General features: G+C 42.8%; 2 protein-coding genes across 4 annotated transcripts in view; one reads left to right on the top strand and one right to left on the bottom strand.

Annotated features, from left to right (window-relative positions):
* Positions 1 to 16,944, bottom strand: part of enoph1 (enolase-phosphatase 1) — a 69,992-nt gene extending 53,048 nt beyond the window's left edge. Inside the window, exon 1 of the mRNA XM_080190317.1 lies at positions 16,691 to 16,944. Coding sequence (XP_080046443.1) covers positions 16,691 to 16,760 — 70 coding nt within the window. The 5' untranslated portion in view covers positions 16,761 to 16,944. The remainder of the gene's footprint in view (positions 1 to 16,690) is intronic.
* A 205-nt stretch (positions 16,945 to 17,149) lies between these two features.
* hnrnpd (heterogeneous nuclear ribonucleoprotein D) overlaps positions 17,150 to 21,520 on the top strand; it is a 7,657-nt gene continuing 3,286 nt past the window's right edge. For 2 of the 3 annotated variants that reach the window (XR_013886807.1, XM_080190229.1), the window contains exons 1-4: positions 17,151 to 17,672; positions 20,534 to 20,702; positions 20,827 to 20,985; positions 21,445 to 21,520. The exon at positions 21,445 to 21,520 is cut by the window's right edge and continues 56 nt beyond it. Coding sequence is in view for 2 of the 3 variants with exons in the window: in XM_080190229.1 (XP_080046355.1) it covers positions 17,458 to 17,672; positions 20,534 to 20,702; positions 20,827 to 20,985; positions 21,445 to 21,520 (619 nt within the window). In the remaining variant the exon portion in view is untranslated. Of the gene's footprint in view, positions 17,673 to 20,533; positions 20,703 to 20,826; positions 20,986 to 21,444 lie in introns of all 3 variants that reach the window. The other variant, XM_080190244.1, reaches the window with a different exon arrangement.

Raw genomic sequence — 21,520 nt, 5'->3', positions numbered from 1 at the left:
TCACAGAGAAGGAAAGGAGAGGGTGTTTCCCTTATTTAATCATTACATGGAAGGTAAATCTTCTCAACTGTCCCAAAGGAAATCAGAACAGAACTGTTTTCCATGTGTTTATTTTAGTGCATTTAACCTTTCAAATTAAGCCTGGCCTCATCTGATGTTAATCTGATCACTACTTAGGGCAGAGGTTTGTCCACTCTGCAAGGGGTGCATTTTCATTTCCTTTCACTCAAGGGGTCAATGAGCAAGTTTCAGAAAGGCAAAGTTTGGCACACATTAAATGTTGATTTCAAAATAAAATTAAGGTATTAAGAAAAGAAACAACTTTCTGAGCAAGAATAATGTCAAAGCAATAAAGGGATAAGTAATAAGTGCAATTAACAAAAATCACCAGAAGAGTGCAAGAGGGACAGAATCTGCTTGTCCAGCTCACTCTCAATCTCCTTATGCTCACTCACTCTCACATACACATACTCCTCCGCCAACCCCCCCCAACCCCCAACTCTCTCACCTTCCACCATCACACTCAATAATGACAGCCATCTTGCTTTTACTGTGACCTCTCCCAACGCCTCTACTGTTGCTAAACTATCATCCTGCTTATGTGACTAGGTGAGCAGAAATTTCCCCAATTAAATATTGGGAAGGCTGAAGCCATTGTTTTTGGCTCCCACTTGAATCCCCATTCTGTAGCTACTGACTCTATTGCTTGCCCTGTCAATAGCCTGAGATTAAGCTAATTTGCAACCTTGGTGCCATGTTTGATCCCAAGATAAGCTTCTAACCTTATATTTGCACCTTCCTTTGCAATCACACACGGTTTCACCCCGTCTCAGCTCATCTGTTGCAGAAGCCTTTATGCCTTCATCATCTCTAAATGCAACTTCTCCGTATGCATTTACATGGTCTCCCACATTCTAGCCCTATAAAACTCGAGGCCATCCAATGCTACTGTCCTTATCTCGACTCACATCAAGTCCTGTTTCCCCATCATTCCAATGCTGGCTATTCTGCACTGGCTCCTGGTAAAGCAATATCTTGATTTTTAAGTTCTCCCTCCTGTTTTTTTTCAAACATTAAGGGGAAGAGGTTCACCAGGGAAAGAGTACAGCCCCGTCTCAACCAAGGGGGAAATCTGCATGTAAAGCCACAGGACATTTGAAGAGTGTTAAATGAGTACTTCTCATCGATCTTCACAAAGAAAAAGAACATAGAAACAGAATTCAGGAAGAGGGACTGTGAGGTCAATGAACAGTTTGACATAGGAAATGAGGAGGTAGTGGAGGCACTGACAGGCTTTAAAATGAACAAATCCCCAGGTTGCTGTAGGAAGCAAAGCAGGAATTTGCAGGGGCTTTGACATAATTTAATTCCTCTCTGGCTATGGGGAAGTGTTAACAGATGGCTAACGTGGTTCCCAAGGAATTCCCATGCAGTTCTTACTTGAGAACTTCCTTTTGGGGGCGGGGGGGTCTCAATGCATTTTCTGACATACCTTTGGGGTACAACCTACTAGGGAAATGGAAGTTCTGAGCCATTGTCTAACACATATGTCAGATTAGCTCGATTGAAAGCACCCTACCCATTGAGTCAGAATGTTGAGAGTTCAAATCCAACTCCAAGCATATAATTGAACTTTAGATTCCAGTTCCGTACTAAGAGGGCACTGCGTTGTTCAAGGTGTATCCCTCAGATGAGATGTTAGACTAAAGTTACCATTTCCCTTCCCAAGAGTTCAGTTGAATGCTTAAGTTTCAATGATATTATTAGAATTCAAGGAATTTTTTCCACTGTCCTAGTCAACAGTCCTCCCTCAATAACACGAAAACAGATGAATTACTTGTTGAAATAAGAACAAATTTTTGGAAACACCTGGAGAGAGAGCGGGAGTAAACATTTCAAGTTCAATGTTGACTCAAAATGTTAACTCTCTTTCTCTCTCCACAGAGAAACGCCTATATACATAACAGAGAAACAGAGTTAACATTTTGAGTCAACATTAGACTTGAAATATTAACTCCCACTCTCTCCACAGGTGATATCAGACCTGCTGAGATTTTGAAGCAGTTTGTTCTTATTTCAAATTTCCGGTATCTGATTTATTGTCACATGTATACAGTGAAAAGTATAGTTTCTTGTGCACGGTACAAAATATACAGTTCATAGAGCACATAGGGGAGAAGGAAAGGAGATGGTACAAAATATCATGTTACAGTCATAGCTAGGGTATAGAGAAAGTTCAGCTTAACATATGGCAGTTCCATTCAAAAATCTGATAGCAGCAGGGAAGATGCTATTCTCGAGTCAGCTGGTATGTGACCTCAGGCTTTTCTGCAGTATTTTGCTGTAAATTACTCATTGATCTAATTGTTATTGAATTTACTTACACACCAACAGGCACTGGATTGCAAAGTATCTTTCATTAAAACTGAAGCACTTTTGAGGTATTTGTAAATAAGGCACAAGTCGAAGACTTTATTTTTAATGCAAAATACTAATAAAGAAAAGATATTTAAAAATATGCATGTTATTGTATAAACTTGTTTTCAGTTACATTATTGCAACTTTTAGACAAATAAATTATTTTGAAGATGTAATCTTAGTTTGGTGAAAAAAGTTGTTATTTCACTTAGTTACAAATAACATACAGAAGCACCCAGTGTGAATTTGAAATTGTATCGGTACTCCTGGAGCTGTTCAGTTCTGATTTCCTATTCCACTGAGTTTCTAATGAGTGCTCCTATAGTGAGATGGAAAAAGGCTGTCAGTTACTCCCTTGTAAAACTGATGATTGAAGTAAGTGGAAACAAGAATAAATACGGATGGGACACTTTCATACTTCCACTTAGAGGTTCAGCAAAAACACCACCATTTGCCTCACAGTAGATTAGTCGATAGACAGTAGGGCAGTGCTGTGATAGAATGAAAATGTGTGTGGAGTAGGCAGGGGGAGGAGGAGGAAGAGAGACAGAGACTAGATGAACAAGTAACAAATCTTTATTTTGGTTGTTTTGCAAGACATTTAAAAAACACATTTCAGTTCTGAGCATAGCCATATCTCAATTTCCTGTTGCAATGGAGAATTTTAAGAACATAAGAACATAAGAAATAGGAGCAGGAGTAGGCCATCCAGCCCTTCGAGCCTGTCCCGCCATTCAATAAGATCATGGCTGATCTGTCGTGGCTCAGTTCTACCTTCCCGCCCTCTCCCCATAACCTTTAATCCCCTCTCTTATCAAGAACCCATCAACCCGCTTCTTAAAAATATTTAGCGAGGCAGCCTCCACCACTTCAACGGGCAGAGAATTCCAGAGATTCACCACCCTTTGAGTGAAGAAGTTCCTCCTCAACTCCGTTCTAAACCGCCTCCCCTTTATCTTGATGCTGTGCCCCCTAGTCCTACTGTCTTTTTTGAGCGGGAAGAGTCTCTCCACCTCTATCTTATCCATCCCATTCATCATCTTATACGTCTCAATGAGATCTCCCCTCATTCTTCTAAACTCTAACGAGTACAAGCCTAGTTTATTCAGCCTCTCCTCATAGTTCAACCCCCTCAACTCCGGTATCAGCCTAGTAAACCTCCTCTGCACTCCCTCCAAGGCCAAAATATCCTTGCGCAGGTGCGGCGCCCAAAACTGCACACAGTACTCCAGCTGCGGCCTCACCAATGCCCTATACAGCTGCAGCAAGACCTCCCTACTTTTATATTCAATCCCCCTCGCTATGAAGGCCAGCATCCCATTCGCCTTCCTGACCACCTGCTGCACCTGCAAGCTGGGTTTTTGCGACTCATGCACAAGGACCCCGAGGTCCCTCTGCACCATCGCCTGCTGCAGTTTTCACCACGTAAGTAATAGTCCTTCCTACCATTCTTCCTACCAAAGTGGACCACCTCACACTTGCCAACATTAAATTCCATTTGCCATTTCCTGGCCCATTTCAGTAACTTCCACTATGTTCTTTTTAACTTTGTCCTTTTTGATAATGTTAAAAAGGAAAAAAGTTAGAAAAATATTCAAGATGGCAGAGGTCAGGCATCACTCAAACTAACTGCAGATTTAAGCCAACAATATACAGAAAAGTAACCAGTGGCTAATATTTACTTACAATGCAAAACTAAAAATCAAATGTTTCACAGTCAGAGCATTCAAACTTAATTGTTTGGAAACCTGGCTAGGGAATGATGATAGTAATCTCTGAACCACCACCTGAGCCACATGCAAATTGGCATTGGGTCAAGCAGATTAGACAATTAACAGTGTAGTTCAAAGAGTGGTTTGGGAAGAAATGTTTTCAATCCATTGTTACCAGTAGTGTCTTACATCAGCAGCACCTCATTTTTGAACGGTGATCCCCTGGTTCTAGATTCTCCCACAAGAGGGAACATCCTTTCCATACACATCATAGGACTAGGACAGGGCAGTGGATGGCAATTTAACCTAAAAGGCAGACTGGGCTGGGTTGAGTCAGGTTTAAAAATTCATGCAGAACAATGTACTGATTTGGGCAAAGAGAAGCAAACTGGAACAATGTGGCACAAAGTAATATTGAATAAAGTCCATGCAACAAATTTTGGTTAAAAACAAATTAAAGGCTCTTTATCTGTATGCACAAGGCATTCATAGTGCGAAATGCAAACTAGTAGTGCAAATAGATAAAATTGGTTTATTTCTATTTGTCATATAGGCATTTGGTTACATGGTGGACCAAGATTCAAACATAAATATTCCAGGATTCACTAAATTTTGAAAAGACAGCCAGAATTGAAAAAGAGTAGCAGCCTGATAATGAAGGATGGCATAAGTGATAAGAAAGGTGTTTGGCTCAGATTAGGCAGTAAAATTAGCGTGGGGTGCAGAATTAGGAATAACAAGAGTCAGGACCTTTTAGGGAAAGTAGTTTAAAGGCCCCTTAATGGCATACGTGTCATTGATAGTGTATTAAGCAAGAAATAATTGAAGCTTGTCACAAAGGTAATGTAATAAGTGTGGGAAAATTCAAATATCTCAGTTTGAACAAATCAAACTGGCATAGATAGGCTGAAAAATGAGTGTGAAGAATGCTTTCACAGCCACTTAACACATTATGGAACAAATTAGAAATAAGGCAGAGTCAATTAGTAATCTGATAGTAAAATATCCTCTGGTGAAAAAGTGATAATACAATTGAATTCCATATTAAATTTGACTGTGACAGATTTCAGTCAAAAACTAGATTCCTAAACTTCAACAAAATCAGTTATATTGCGATGAGTAGACAGCTGGACAAGGCTGATAGGATCAATAAACTAAGATATGGCAGTAAATAAAAAGTGAGAAACATTTCAAAAAACTGTTCAAATGCTTAACAATACCATGTTCCATTAAAAAAAATTGAAATATCTACCTGTGCCTAACAAAGGGAGCTAAGGATAGTATTGTATTAAAGGAGGAGGCTTATAATATTGCAAAGAATGGCAGTAAGCCTGACAATTGGGGGAAGTTTAGAAAGCTTCAAAATATGACCAACAAAAAAAACAGAATGAGAGTAAAATAGCCAGGATATGGAGATGGATGTGGAAAGGATACTTCCTCTGGTGAGTGAGTCCAGGACTACGGGCACTATTTGTAAATTAAAGGACTCCCTTTTAGAACAGAAGTGAGGAGAATTTATTTCTCTCAAGAGGGTTAGAGAACTTTGAAACTCTGCACCAAAAGAAGTGTATACTGAACATTTTCAAGCTGGAGGTAGTTAGATTCTTGTTAGGTCAGGGAATCAAAAGTAATAGGGGGTAGATGGAAGTAAAGAACAAAGAACAACACAGCACGAGAAACAGGCCCTTCGGCCCAACGAGCCCACACCGCCCACAAAGTGTGGATCAGCCATGACCTTTTCAAGTGGTGGAGCAGGCTCATTGGGCCAAATGGCTTACCTGTGCTCCTCTTTCTATATTCACACAGACATTCTTGAAGTTCATACCACACAAAAGAAGATTACAGAGAGGGGAAAGATAGGTTGGTCGAACTAGAGTCCATTAAATTGAGACAGAGTATATATAGTCTAGTTTGCGGACTCAGCTGGCTTCAAACTAAATATGAACGATCTTGATGCTTCCAATTTAAAGATGTAAACAACCAAGTTGGTTGTTCTTCAGGTAACAGTACAGATGGGTTGGATTCTTTAAAGAAATCTCTGTCTGCAGTAGAGTGTCCCTGGAAAATCAGAATCAGCTAACAGGGCTCGGAACTTACCAAGTAGGTTGGAGTAAAAAAATTATGTTGGCGTAAAGCACATCTTCATGACAGTATATAAAAAGGAGAATAGCGAAAGTAAACATTAGTCTTTTAAAAGCAGACAGTAGAAATTGGGAATGAGTAAATAACAGAGTTGTTGAACAAATATTTTATTCCAGCCTTGACAATAGAAGACAGAAATTAACATATCTGAAATAAAGGACAACTAAGGGCTAAGAGTGAGGAACTTAATTAATATCAGGAAAGATAGAGAAAAGAAAATTATGGAACTAAAAGCTGATAAATCCCAAGGGTTTAATGGCAAACATCCTGTGGTCTAAATGAAGTAGCTTCAGAGATGGTATATACACAGGTTGTGATTTTCCAAAACTCCCATGTCCTGGCAGGTTGGAAGTTAGTAAATCTAACATCCTATTCAAAGAAGGAAGAGACAGGAAACTACAGGCCAGTTAATCTAACATGAGTCATCAGGAATCCAATTTATCAAGAGTTTTTTGTGGATATAACTGATAATGGAGAGCCAAAAAAAATTAATATACTTGGATTTCCAAAAGACATTTGACAGGATGTCACACAAAAGGTTTATTTGCAACATAGGGGCTTGTGGAGTAGGAGTAGTACATTAATTTGGATGCTGGGTAGGGTAACAAGGAGTTAACAGCGAATAAAGATAGCTAGGCATTTTCAAGTTGACAGACTGTACCTAGTAGAGTGCTGCAAGGATCATTAGAGTTATAGAGGTTTACAGCATGGAAACACGCCCTTCAGCCCAACTTGTCCATGCTGCCCTCTCTTTTTTAAAACCCCTAAACTAATCCCAATTGCCCACATTTGGCCCATATCCCTCTATACCCATCATACCCATGTAACTATCTAAATGCTTTCTAAAAGATAAAATTGTACCCACCTCTACTACCACCTCTGGCAGCTTGTTCCAGGCACTCAACGCTCTCTGAAAAATTTGCCCCTTTGGACACTTTTGTATCTCTCTCCTCTCATCTTAAACCTATGCCCTCTAGTTTTAGACTCCCCTACCTTTGGGAAAAGATATTGACTGTGCATGAGTCGCAAAAACCCAGCCTGCAGGTGCAGCAGGTGGTCAGGAAGGCGAATGGGATGCTGGCCTTCATAGCGAGGGGGATTGATTATAAAAGTAGGGAGGTCTTGCTGCAGCTGTATAGGGCATTGGTGAGGCCGCAGCTGGAGTACTGTGTGCAGTTTTGGGCGCCGCACCTGCGCAAGGATATTTTGGCCTTGGAGGGAGTGCAGAGGAGGTTTACTAGGCTGATACCGGAGTTGAGGGGGTTGAGCTATGAGGAGAGGCTGAATAAACTAGGCTTGTACTCGTTAGAGTTTAGAAGAATGAGGGGAGATCTCATTGAGACGTATAAGATGATGAATGGGATGGATAGGATAGAGGTGGAGAGACTCTTCCCGCTCAAAAAAGACAGTAGGACTAGGGGGCGCAGCCTCAAGATAAAGGGGGGGGGGGCGGTTTAGAACGGAGTTGAGGAGGAACTTCTTCACTCAAAGGGTGGTGAATCTCTGGAATTCTCTGCCCGTTGAAGTGGTGGAGGCTGCCTCACTAAATATTTTTAAGAAGCGGGTTGATGGGTTTCTGATAAGAGAGGGGATTAAGGGTTATGGGGAGAGGGCGGGAAAGTGGAACTGAGCCACGACAGATCAGCCATGATCTTATTGAATGGCGGGGCAGGCTCGAAGGGCCAGATGGCCTACTCCTGCTCCTATTTCTTATGTTCTTATGTCACCCCTCAGCCTGCAGAGAAAAAAGTCCCAGTCTATTCAGCCTCTCCTTATAACTCAATCCATCAAGTCCCGGGAGCATCCTAGTAAATCTTTTCTGCACTCTTTCCAGCTAATAATATCCTTTCTATAATAGGGTGACCAGAATTGCACAGTATTCCAAGCGTGGCCTTACCAATGTCTTGTACAACTTCAACAAGACGTCCCAACTCCTGTATTCAGTGTTCTGACCAATGAAACCAAACATGCTGAATGCCTTCTCCACCACTCTGACCATCTGCGACTTCACTTTCAAGGAGCTATGGACATGTACCTCTAGATCTCTTTGTTCTGTAACTCTCTGCAATGCCCTACCATTAACTGAGTAAGTCCTGCCTTGATTCAACCTACCAAAATGCATCACCTCACATTTGTCTAAATTAAACTCCAACTGCCATTCGTCAGCCCACTGGTCCAACTGATCAAGATCCTGTTGCAATTGGAGATAACGTTCTTCACTGTCCACTATTCAACCAATCTTGGTGTCATCTGCAAACTTAATAACCATGCCCCCTATATTCTCATCCAAGACATTAATATAAATGACAAATAACTGTGGGCCCAGCACTGATCCCTGAGGCACACCACTGGTCACAGGTCTCCAGTCTGAAAAACAACTCTCTACAACCACCCTCTAGCTTCTATTAAGAAGCCAATTTTGTATCCATTTAGATACCTCGCCCTGGATCCTGTAAGATTTAACTTTATGCAACAACCTACCATGCGGTACCTTGTCAAAGTGAGAAGTCTCATAACACCAGGTTAGAGTTTCCTATTAAATTATTACCAAATATGATTACTATCAAATAAACTGGTTGGATTTTAATCTGGTGTTGAGAATTTTTACTGTCTTCACCCCAATCCAACGCCGGCATCTCTACATCATGAGTACCTTGTCAAAGGCCTTGCTGAAGTCCGTGTAGACAAATCAACTATCTTCTTGGTTACCTGTTCAAAAAACTCAATTAATTTGTGAGACATGGTTTTCCACTCACAAAGCCATGCTGACTGTCCCTAATCAGTCCTTGCATCTCTAAATGCCTGTAGAAACCTGTCTCTCAAAATACCTTCCAACAACTTACCCACCACAGATGTGAGGCTCACTGGCCTGTAATTCCCAGGCTTTTCCCTGCAGCCCTTTCGAAACAAAGGCAGAACATTTGCCACTCTCCAATCTTCAGGCATCTCACCCATGACTACTGATGATTCAAATATCTCAACTGAGGACCCACAATTTCCTCCCTAGCCTCTCACAACGTCCTGGGATATCCTTCATCATGTCCTGGGGATTTGTCTACCTTGATGCGCTTTAAGATTTCCAGCACCTCCTTCTCTGTTATATGTACACTCCTCAAGACATCACTATTTATTTTCCCAAGTTCCCTAACATTCATGCTTTTCTCAACAGTAAATACTGATGAGAAATATTCATTTAGGACCTCACCCATCTCTTGTGGATCCGCACATAGATGACCTTGTTGATCCTTAAGAGGCCCTACTCTCTACCTTGTTACTCTTTTGCCTTTTGTGTATTTGTAGAAGCTCTCTGGATTCTTCCTTGCTTTATCTGCCAAAACAATTTTGTGTCCTGTTTTTGCCCTTCTGATTTCTTTCTTAATTCTACTCCTATACCCGCTATACTCTTCAAGAAATTCACTTGATCCCAGATGCCTATGTATGTCACGTGCCTCTTTCTTTTTCTTGATTAGGGCCTCAATAGTACCAACAAATTTAAATGACGTAAAATAATTAAAAACAAAAAGATGCTGATGACTCTGCTATATACAAGCTATATTAATAGCTTAGACAAAGTGATCAAAAGTAATGCATCCGGTTTGCTAATTACACAAGTTAGGTAGGAATGTAAACTAAGGAGATCACGGAGAGGCTGCAAAGAGAGTTAAGTAGATGGACAAAAAGATGTCATATAATGTGGGGAAGTTAAGGTCATTTGCTAATAAGAATAGAAAACCAGAGTTTTTTTTAAAAAAGGTGTGGAATTTTTAAATGAGCTCAGAGAGACTTGGATATGCAAGAAACACAAAGCTAGCATGCAGAAAAAGCAAACAAGTGGCATGTTGGCCTTTATTGCAAGCGGATTGGAGTACATGAATGTGGAAGTCTTGCAACAATTGCACAGGGCTTTGGTGAGACCCACATCTACAGTACTGTGTGCTGTTTTGGTCTCCACATCCAAGGATGAACATACTTGCAACTGTCCAGCAAAGATTCACTAAGATTCACAAAGGTTTCCATGATGAAACGCTGAGTAAAGTGAAATTAGAAGAGTAGATGATCTTATTGAAACATAAAAGGTTCCAAAGGCTTGGTAAGGTAGATATGAAAAGATTTGTTCCGCTGGCTGGGGAATCTAAAACCCAGGGGCAGAACCCCAGGATAAGAGTTAGGACTGAAATGAGGGGTAATTTCTTCAGTCAAAAGGTTGTGAATTCTCTACTCCCCTAGCCAAGCCGTTCCAGTACAGCTACAACACTGGAATCTACCTGGCAACAAGGAAACTTGTCCAGGTTTGTCCTGTGCAGAAGAAACAGGACAAATTTAACCCAGGCAATTATTGCCCCAGTCTACTCTTAATCAGTCTACTCTTAAAGTGATGGAAGGGGTCATCAACAGTACTATCAAGCGGCGCTTATTCAGCAATAACCTACCCATAACACTCAGTTCAGGTTTTGCCAAGATCACTCAGCTCCTGACCTCATTACAGCCTTGGTTCAAACATGGATAAATGAGCTGAGAGTGACTGCCCTTGACGTCAAGGCAGCACTTGACTGAGCATGGCATCGAGGAGCCCTAACAAACTAGAGTCAATGGGAATCAAGGGAAAATCCATTGCTGGTTGGTGTCATGCCTAGCACAAAGGAACATGATTTTGGTGGTTGGAGTTCAAGCATCTCAGTTCCAAGAACAAAGAACAATACAAGCACAGGAAACAGGCCCTTCAGCCCTCCAAGCCTGCACCACTCATTGGCCCAACTAGACCATTTGTTTGTATCCCTCCATTCCCAGTCTGTTCATGCGGCTATCCAGGTAAGTCTGAAACGATTCCAGCATATCCGCCTCCACCACCCTGCTTGGCAGTGCACTCCAGGCTCCCACCACCCTCTGTGTAAAATACGTCCCTCTGATATCTGAGTTAAACCTTGCCCCCCTTCAGCTTGAACCTGTGACCCCTCATGATCGTCACCTCCGACCTGGGAAAAAGCGTCCCACTGTTCACCCTATCTATGCCCTTCATAATCTTATACACCTTTATTAGGTCTCCCCTCATTCTCTGTCTTTCCAGGGAGAACAACCCCAGTTCACTCAATCTCTCCTCATAGTTAAGACCCTCCATACCAGGCAATATCCTGGTAAACCTTTTCTGTACTCTCTCCAAAGCCTCCATGTCCTCCTGGTAGTGTGGTGACCAGAACTGGACGCAGTACTCCAGATGTGGCCTAACCAATGTTCTATACAGCTGTAACATCAGACGCCAATTTTTATACTCTGTTTTTATATTTTTATATGCCCCGTCCTATAAAGGCAAGCATGCCATATGCCTTTTTCACCACCTTCTCCACCTGTGATGCCACCTTTAAGGATCTGTGGACTTGCATACCCAGGTCCCTCTGTGTGTCTATACTCCTGATGGTTCTGCCATTTATTGTATAGCTCTCCCCTACATTAGTTCTACCAAAATGCATCACGTCGCATTTATCTGGATTAAATTCCATCTGCCATTTCTCTGCCCAATTTTCCAGCCTATCGATATCCTGCTGTATTCTCTGTTCATCGCTATCCGCAAGTCCAGCCATCTTTGTGTCGTCCACAAACTGACTGATCACATCAGTTACACCTTCTTCCAAATCATTTGTATATATCACAAACAGCAGAAGTCCCAGTACAGAGCCCTGTGGAACACCACTAGTCACAGACCTCCAGCCAGAAAAAGACCCTTCCACTGCTACACTGTCTTCTGTGGCCAAGCCAGTTCTCCACCCATCTAGCCAGAATGGAGTTGAGGAGGAACTTCTTCACTCAAAGGGTGGTGAATCTCTGGAATTCTCTGCCCATTGAAGTGGTGGAGGCTACCTCGCTAAATATTTTTAAGACGCGGGTTGATGGGTTTTTGATAAGAGAGGGGATTAAGGGTTATGGGGAGAGGGCGGGAATGTGGAACTGAGCCACGACAGATCAGCCATGGTCTTATTGAATGGCGGGGCAGGCTCGAGGGGCTAGTTGGCCTACTCGGCCTACTCCTGCTCCTATTTCTTATGTTATGTTCTTTTATCCCATGAGATCTAACCTTTTGCAACAACCTGCCATGAGGGACTTTGTCAAACGCTTTGCTAAAATCCATATAGACGACATCCACGGCCCTTCCCTCGTCAACCATTTTTGTCACCTCCTCAAAAAACTCCACCAAATTTCTGAGGCATGATCTCCCTCTTACAAAACCATGCCGTCTATCACTAATGAGATTATTCCTTTCTAAATGTGCATACATCCTATCTCTAAGAATCCTCTCCAACAATTTCCCTACCACGGACGTCAAGCTCACTGGCCTATAATTACCCGGGTTATCCTTGCTACCCTTCTTAAATAATGGTACCACATTCGCTATCCTCCAATCCTCTGGGACTTCACCTGCGTCCAATGAAGAGACAAAGATTTCTGTCAGAGGCCCAGCAATTTCATCTCGTCTCCCTGAGCAGTCTAGGATAGATGCCATCAGGCCCTGGAGATTTATCAGTCTTAATGTTCCCTAAAAAACCTAACACTTCCTCCCTCGTAATGGAGATTTTCTCTATTGGGTCAACACTTCCCTCTGATACACTTCCAGTCAACACATCCCTCTCCCTTGTGAATACTGATGCAAAGTATTCATTTAGGATCTCCCCTACTTCCTTGGGCTCTAAACATAATTCCCCTCTTTTGTCCCCGAGAGGTCCGATTTTTTCCCTGACAACTCTTTTGTTCCTAACATATGAATAAAATGCCTTGGATTCTCCTTAATCCTGTCTGCCAAGGACATTTCATGACCCCTTTTTGCCTTTCTAACTCCCCGTTTGAGTTCTTTCCTATTTTCTCTGTATTCCTCCAGTGCTCCATCTGGTTTTAACTGCATGGACCTAACGTATGTCTCTCTTTTCTTTTTGATCAGACCCTCAATTTCTCTGGTTATCCACGGCTCTCGAATCCTACCTTTCCTGTCCTTCCTTTTTACAGGCACATGCCTGTCCTGCAGCCCTATCAACTACTCTGTAAAAGACTCCCACATGCCAGATATGGATTTACCCAGAAACAGCCTCTCCCAATCAACAGCCATCAATTCCTGCCTAATCCGGCTATAGTTAGCCTTCCCCCAATTCAGCACCATACCAGTAGACAACACACCAACCTTTTCCATTACTATCCTAAAGTTTTCAGAATTGTGGTCACTATTTGCCACATGTTCCCGTACTGAAACTTTGACAACCTGACTGGGCTCGTTCCCCAGTACTAGGTCCAGTATAGCCCCCTCTCTAGTTGGGCTATCTACATATTGTTCCAAAGAACCTTCCTGTATGCATTTTACAAATTCCTCCCTGTCCAGGCCCCCAGCCCTAAGCACTTTCCAGTCTATACAAGGGAAATTAAAGTCTCCCACTACAACAACCCTATTTTTTCTGCACCTATCCAGAATCTCCTTACATATCCGTTCCTTCACTTCCTGTAGGCTGTTGGGAGGCCTGTAGTATACCCCCAGCATAGTGACTGCGCCCTTCCTGTTTCTGAGCTCCACCCACAGTGACTCATTACATGACCCCTCTAAATTGTCCACCCTCTGCACTGCTGTAATATGCTCCCTAACTAATATTGCTACTCCCCCACCTCTTTTAGCCCTTCCTCTATCTCGTCTAAAACACTTATACCCCAGAATATTCAGCTGCCAGTCCTGTCCTTCTTTTAACCAAGTCTCCGTCACCGCAACCACATCCAAATTCTGCGTAAGCATTAAGGTCCTAAGTTTGTCTGTCTTACCCGTTATGCTCCTTGAATTGAAGCAGATGCACTCCAGACCCACTGAGGTCATCCTCCTCCAGACTGCTCTTCTTCTTAGATAGCCTTGTCCTGGCCCCAAGCTCGTCCCCAGCCCCTGTGCTTACTGACCTATTGTTTTGATCCCCAGCCCGCTGCCACATTAGTTTAAACCCTCCCGAAGCATATTAGCAAAACTCCCAGCCAGGATATTCGTGCCCTTCCAGTTTACGTGTAACCCATCCTCCTTGTACAGGTGCCATCCTCTCTTGAAGACTTCCCAGTGATGCACGAATTTGAAACCCTCCCTCCCGCACCAGTCCTTTAGCCATGTGATCAACTGTACAATCTCCCTGTTCCTAGCCTCACTAGCACTAGGCACTGGGAGCAGTCCAGAATTGCTACCCTAGAGGCCCTACTTTTTAAGCTTAGCACCCAACTCCCCGAATTGCTCTCATAGGATCCCTGCTTTTTCTATCTACATCATTTTCCCCAATGTGTACAATGACATCTGTTTGATTACCTTCCCCTTTTAATATGCTTCCTATCCGCTCAGCGACATCCAGTACCCCGGCACCAGGGAGGCAGACTACCGTCCTGGAGTCACGTTCGCGCCCACAGAACCGCCTGTCCGTTCCTCTAACCATCATGCCATGCCCCCCACCACTATTGCTCTCCTAATCCCCCTCTTTCCCTTCTGGGCCACAGAGCCTGACTCCATGCCAGTGATCTGGTCACAGTGGCTTACCCCTGGAGGGTCATCCCCCTCCACAGTATTCAAAACAATATACCTATTTTGGAGGGGGACAACCATAGGGGATCCCTTCACTGACTGCTCACTCCCCTCTACTCTCCCATCTGTCGCCCAGCCCTTACTATTATGGGAGACAGCCACTGGGGTACTCTCTTGGTCCGCCACCCTTGCTAACCGTGACCCACATTCCAGGTAATCACTGCAGGTGTTTCTCAGGCTAGTGCCTTAAGCCTAACCATCTTCAGCTGCTTCATCAATGACCTTCTTTCCATCATAAGATCAGAGGTGGGGATGTTCACTGATGACTGTATAATGTTCAACACTATTCACAACTCATAAGATACCGATGTAGTCCATGTCCAAATGCAACATGACCTGAACAATATCTAGGCTTCGGTTGAAACTGCCAAGCAAAATTTGCACCATGCAATGGCCAGGCATTGACCATCTCCAATGAGAGGATCTAACCACCACCCATGACATTCAATGGCATTACCATCACTAAATCCTCCACCAACATTCTGGGGGGTTACCATTGACCAGAAACTGAACTGGACGAGCCACGTATATAGTTCGACTACAAGACCAAGTCAAAGCCAGGAATCCTGCAGCAAGTTAACTCACCTCCTGACTCCCCGAAGCCTGTTCACCACTTACAAGGCATAAATCATGGAATACTCTCACTTTGCCCAGATGAATGCAGTTCCAAAAACACTTGAGGCTTGACACATCCAGGACAAATCAGCCTTCTTGACTGGTGCCCCTTCCACAAACATCCACCATTTATGCAGAGTGATAGCATTTTGTATCATCTTCAATGTGCAATGCAGCATCTTCCAAAACCACGACTGCTACCATCTAGAAAGACAAGGGCAGCAGATATACCTGGGAACACCATCACCTGGAGGTTCCCCTCCAAGTCACTCATGTCCTAACTTGGAAATGTATCGCCGTTCCTTCACTGTCACTTGGTCAAAATTCTAAAACTCCTTGCCTAACAGCATGATGGGTGCATCTATAGCTCTGTGACTGCAGCTGTTCAAGGCAGCAGCTCACCATCACCTTCTCAAGGGCAATTAGGGGCAGGCAATAAATGTTGGCCTCGCCAATGATGCCTACATCCTGCAAATGGATAAAAGATCCCATTCAAAAGGGCCTGGTCAAAAATTAGAGCCAGGCCTTCCACGAGTGAAATTAAGAAACTTTTATAAAGCTTTTTCCATGAGCAAACAATAGCACATGCAGGGATTAGAAAGTGGAGTTTGGTTGTTCTTGAAGCTGATCATCTTCCTCAAGACTTTTACCATCTTCATTTGGTGACTGTTGAAATTATAGCACCACAGTTTTTACAAACAACCGTGACACTACTGGAGGGATTTTTACAGCACCTTTAAAAAGAAGAAAATACTTGTATTTAGATGGTGTCTTTCAATGTTCATTGAAGGATAAATGTTGGCCAGGACTATAGGAAAAACACTCATAGGCATCTCTGAAAAAGTGTCAATGGATCTTTTAAGTCCACCTGAGAGGAGTCAATTCTAACGTCTCAACCGAAAGACAGCACCTCCGACACTTGCAGCATTACACTGAAGTGTGAGCCTTGATTGGAGTGAGAGCTGAACCCAAAACCTTCTTACGAAAAAGTTACGTGGACTTGCCAACATTATTTGCATCCCAGGAACAAAAACATAACCACTGCGTTTCCCTAATCGAACACCTAACGCTATTATAGTGCGAGGCTTGGGCACCGCACATAACAGTGATCTTGTTATACTGAATAGGGGCAAAATATCTTTTTACATTGTAACAACTGGCAACACCCATGGGTTACAAAGTAGCAATCAGCTGCGTGCCATGAACAAGACAGGATGAATGTACTTACCAGGCAGTGTGATGTTGCATTCTAAGGTGGGAAGTACTAAGCAAGAGATAACAACAAAAATAAATAGCATTTTCTTGTAATCCGAAAAAAGCAATTCCAGTCCAGACAATTCCTCGTTTTATATATGGTTAAAGACATTTTGAGATGTGTAGACAACGTACAAAGTGGATTTCTCAACACTGCACCCAAGTGAGTAGACACCGCCATCAGCAGCATAGAACCCGCCCCGCCGTATCTAGGACAACTCCTCTCCTCCAGTACCTGACATCACAATAGCCACTCTATTCCTCCCGCTGTTTACTTCCGGCGGCGCGGTTATCTCTTGCCCGCCGCGCCGGCTCAATGCACTCTCTTTGGTACCCTCCCCCGCCGCATGGCGCCTGCGCCGACTTTTCCTGAGCCGCGGTTGGTTGCCGCCTCGGGACCACGTGATCGAGGCTGGGCCTTGGTCCCAGCCGCGGCGGCCATTTTGTGAGGACACCATTATTTAAAGAGAACAGCGTGCGCGGCCGCTCTTCCTCACTGGCCCTGTGTGAAAGGCGCGGGCAAAGAAACTTCACTCACTACCGGGGCTCCAGCGGGGATTAGGGTTTTTTTTAAAAAAAGATAAAACAACCCGGTTGATTTTTTTTTAAAGAAGCGGCAGGTTATACCGCGCGCGGGCGGGGCTCCTTTACTTGGTGAGTCGGCGGTCTGTCTTTCCCTTTTGACCAGGGCGGTGTAGCGGCTTCCCGGCCCTTTTTTTGTGTGTGTGTGTCCGGAGCGATATGTCGGAGGCGGTGCAGTTCTCCGAGGTGGAGGCCGAGGCTGCCGGGCAAGGCCTACAGGAGATGGCGGCGGTGGCGGCCACCGAGACGGGGGCGGCGGGTTTAACCGATCCGGCGATGGAGGCCAAAGCGAGCGAGGGCGGCGATGGGCCGGGTGCAGCCACCGAGACTGAAGGGGCCAAGATCGACGCCAGTAGGACGGAGGAGGACGAAGGGTGAGGAGAACCTCGGGGCTTGTTACCTCGGTAGAGGCCCGGGTTGGTGATGTCTGCGGGGTGGGTGGGGGAGGGGGGCACCAGTGCGGTTGGGTATTTCCAGGGACCTGAGTCCGGTCTATCCGCGGGAAGGCGGGATGTCGAAGGGCTGCAATGTCCTTGAGGCAGTTTACTGGGGCTTAAATTTCCATTCTTTACATCTTTTATAGCGGCTAGCAATCGATGGGAGTGAGGAGGTTGTAAAAATTTGCATTGGATATTTTTTAAAAGGACACAAATCGATCCTAGTCCCCTTTTAAAAAAAAACTTTGAAAAATTAAAATGCGTTTTTGGATGCCCTTTTTTTGTCTCGGCACTGAAAGCTGGTCCTGGTGCCGGAAGGCAGTTGTTCATTGTAAAGAGGTGCCGCATGTTGGAGGGAGGTTGATTGAGCTAGTGGCGGGAGGATGGGGGAAGGGGGAAAGAGGTGTAGAACCGCCGCGTTTCCAGCCTCTGCTCTCCCATTCATCCTGATCCCTTTTTTGTTTAGCAGTCCAGGGGTCAGTGTGTTCGCGTCTGTTCGGTAGCGGGCCCAGGGCAGATTAAAATTACTCCACGTATGATGGTGCAGATTTCCGGTTGAGATTCCCCTCCCATGTGGTTGGTCTCCCTTTCCCGCGGTTAGGCATTTTTTTAATGGCTCGTTACAAGGTAGGAGCGGATCCAGCTTTTGTATATTTTGTATTGTTTCATTGCCGTCTCAAGCTGGTCATGTAAATCGTTGTCGAGGAATGTTTGATTTCATTTAATTTTAAATTCATTTTTGTAACTAAGTGGGTGGGGAGCGGGCGTCTTTTGATTTAACGTGGTTGTTAATTTTCGGGACTTAAGCCTTCTGTGAACAAACTTGAGGTGATGCTTTGTTTTTTTCGTTTTAATTTGTTCAGTTACTGTAGTGTTGTTTTGGGGTACAGGACGTAATGGAACATTTGATTAATGTTTTTTTAAAGTGGTTATGCCATTGAGAGCTTGTATTAATTTTTTTAGTATTAACTTTTCTGGTTTTAATACTTAGCAGTTTGTGGTAGCATGGCCATTTAGCAGCAGAGCAATTTATAGATTGAAAATATTCAAGTTACGGACAAATTAATTTGCAATATTGTCCTGTAATACCCAGGAATCTTACCTGTAATTAATGTTGCACAGTTTAATTTGATAAACCATTGACTTTAGAGTTAGTGACTTGTTTTTTCTTAATCTTTCATGCATAAATATGAATGATTTCCATAAATATTCAAACAGGTCAATTTTTTTGGACAGTTGTAACCCTTGGAGAAAGACAAGGCCTGCTTTTTTGGGTGGTCCCTTAAGGTTATCTTTATTGATCTGATACACATCTATCAACAATGACATCCTTTTGACCTGCCTGCTGTTCCTATTATCCTGAACCTCTGCATTATTTTGTTTTAAATGTGGCTTTTCAATTAGAATATCTTTAGTGTTGTATTTGGGACCACCCAATTCAGTGTCTCCATGGCAAAGAAAACTCTGATCCCTCACCTTTTAAAGCTATATTCAAGCCTCTGAATGAGCTACTAGGAAAGTATGAGCCACACTGGTGCGTACAGATCAGAAGTGTCACTTCCCTGGTACTTGGCAAGTTATTTTTGCTCAGACATGATAGCATGTGTTGCAATTGGTCCTGTTGCTGGAGGGGGAAGTAAATATCAGCCAGTATTTCAACTCCTGACCTGTGGTTCTCTTAACATCTGATTGTTTAATTGGAATTGGTTGTGGTCAAATAAATTGTTCACATTTTTGAGCTTTACATATAGAGTGGTGATCTGGGCAAGATGCACTTGCCTGTAGTACTTTGTCCAATAATACATCAATTTTGGATGGGTATGTCCACTCATACAGATTTCACACCCCCATAGTTGTGGCCAGAGTGATTAGAATGCATTTTTTAGCAGAAAATAGTGTGCACTCTTACTGCAGCATCACTTTTTCAAGTGTAATTTTCCAGTATTGTTGCCAAGCTTAGGAAGACACTGTAAAATTGTGTTGGCGATTTCAGGGATCTTTAGTAGAGCTAACCTTTGCAAATGTTTAATGTTAATATTTTTACTACGTGTCAAACACAGCTTGTTTTTATTTTGTTTAAAGCAGTATTCTTGCTCAGTCCTTTTAAGGCTGTGCTTGTTTTAATTTGCTTATCTTTGTCATCACTGGTATCTTCCAGTTGTCATTGCTTCCAGCACAGGCATACACCTGAGTTCATTTAGCATTGCACTTGTCACTGATGTCAACATTTAATCCAAACAATATTGTCTTCAAGCAAGAAAAACGACTTCATTTGAAAATTACTCTAGTCTTTTAATGTGCAGTACACCAAGAATACTCTAGTGTACTGGCCCAACTTCTGTTGAATGATTGAGAGGAGGTTTTTTAAACTGGCTAATTACTAATTGCCAGGGATGATGTTTAAGTGCCATTTCTTAGAATTGGTCTCAAGCCCTGAGCCAAATAAATTGTCCAATATTGAGTGCCTGTATAATTGGAAACTTCATTATGAGAATCCTGAGACTCTTAGCTAGAGTTCGGTGTCATGGACATTGCCTTGACTTACTTTGATTGCTTTGGAGAAATGTACAGTAAATTTGCAAGGCCCTAATTTTTCTAACCAATTGCTTAAGTTTACTGTTACTTGTGCATCTACTACATTGTTGATTTGAAAATAAAATTGCCTAATGTGTGTCCACCGGATAGCTTTCTGCATGCATTCTTGATGGAGGCGCACCAGGGAAACATGGTTACTGTATGAGGCAGCTTAAGTTTTGATTTGGCTACTGATGTGTATATATACTTCACTGTTTCTGCAGAAAAATGTTTGTGGGTGGCCTCAGCTGGGATACCACAAAGAAAGATCTGAAGGACTATTTCTCTAAATTTGGAGAGGTGGTAGATTGCACATTAAAGTTGGATCCCATTACAGGGCGTTCAAGAGGATTTGGATTCGTCCTGTTTAAAGAGGCTGACAGTGTGGATAAGGTATTTGATCATAAAACCATGGGCTTAAAAAAAGTGGGTTCAGAAGAAAACGACTTAATGAAATCAAGTTTTTTTTTATTTTTACCTGCTTAGTGATGTTTATATATTTTGTCCTGTTATGTAGGTTATGGAACAAAAGGAGCATAAATTGAATGGAAAGGTAATTGATCCTAAAAAAGCCAAGGCAATGAAAAAAGAACCCGTAAAGAAGATATTTGTAGGCGGTCTTTCACCTGACACGATTGAGGAGAAGATCAGGGAATACTTTGGAGCTTTTGGGGAAGTACGTACATCTCATCCTGGAAATTTCATTGAATGACATGTATATGATCTCCTCTTGAATCAGCATCCACACATTTATCCAAGCTGTTGTGTGTGAAGGCCAATTTAGTCCAACATGAAATTATTGATACATTGGTTTAGGCTGGGGAGCAAAGAGAGCAAATCAGTAGGAAAATTAATATGCAAGATAATCTTTGTAAATGATTGGAGATGTATTTGCTGAACTGCTTAGGGCATGCACATGTTTTTTATCACCTGATTATATGAAAGGGATGAGGATTACTTATTTAGCTGACTGATTCAATGGTTCCTTACTGAATCTAGATTTCTGCAAGTTAAGGGTGTAGGTGCAAATGTATTCCAGTTTTGCTGTTTTTGCACTAGTTATGTGAATTAATGCAGCTATGAATACTATTTTGTCAGATAATTCATGGAAAACCATTGGTGTCTTTTAATTTAGGTGGAATCAATAGAACTTCCCATGGACAACAAAACAAACAAAAGGCGTGGATTCTGTTTCATAACATTCAAGGAAG

This window comes from Carcharhinus amblyrhynchos, chromosome 1 (assembly GCF_965287045.1).
Source record: "Carcharhinus amblyrhynchos chromosome 1, sCarAmb.v2.hapA, whole genome shotgun sequence".
Classification (NCBI taxonomy): domain Eukaryota; kingdom Metazoa; phylum Chordata; class Chondrichthyes; order Carcharhiniformes; family Carcharhinidae; genus Carcharhinus; species Carcharhinus amblyrhynchos.
This window is presented reverse-complemented; position numbering and strand designations above follow the sequence as displayed.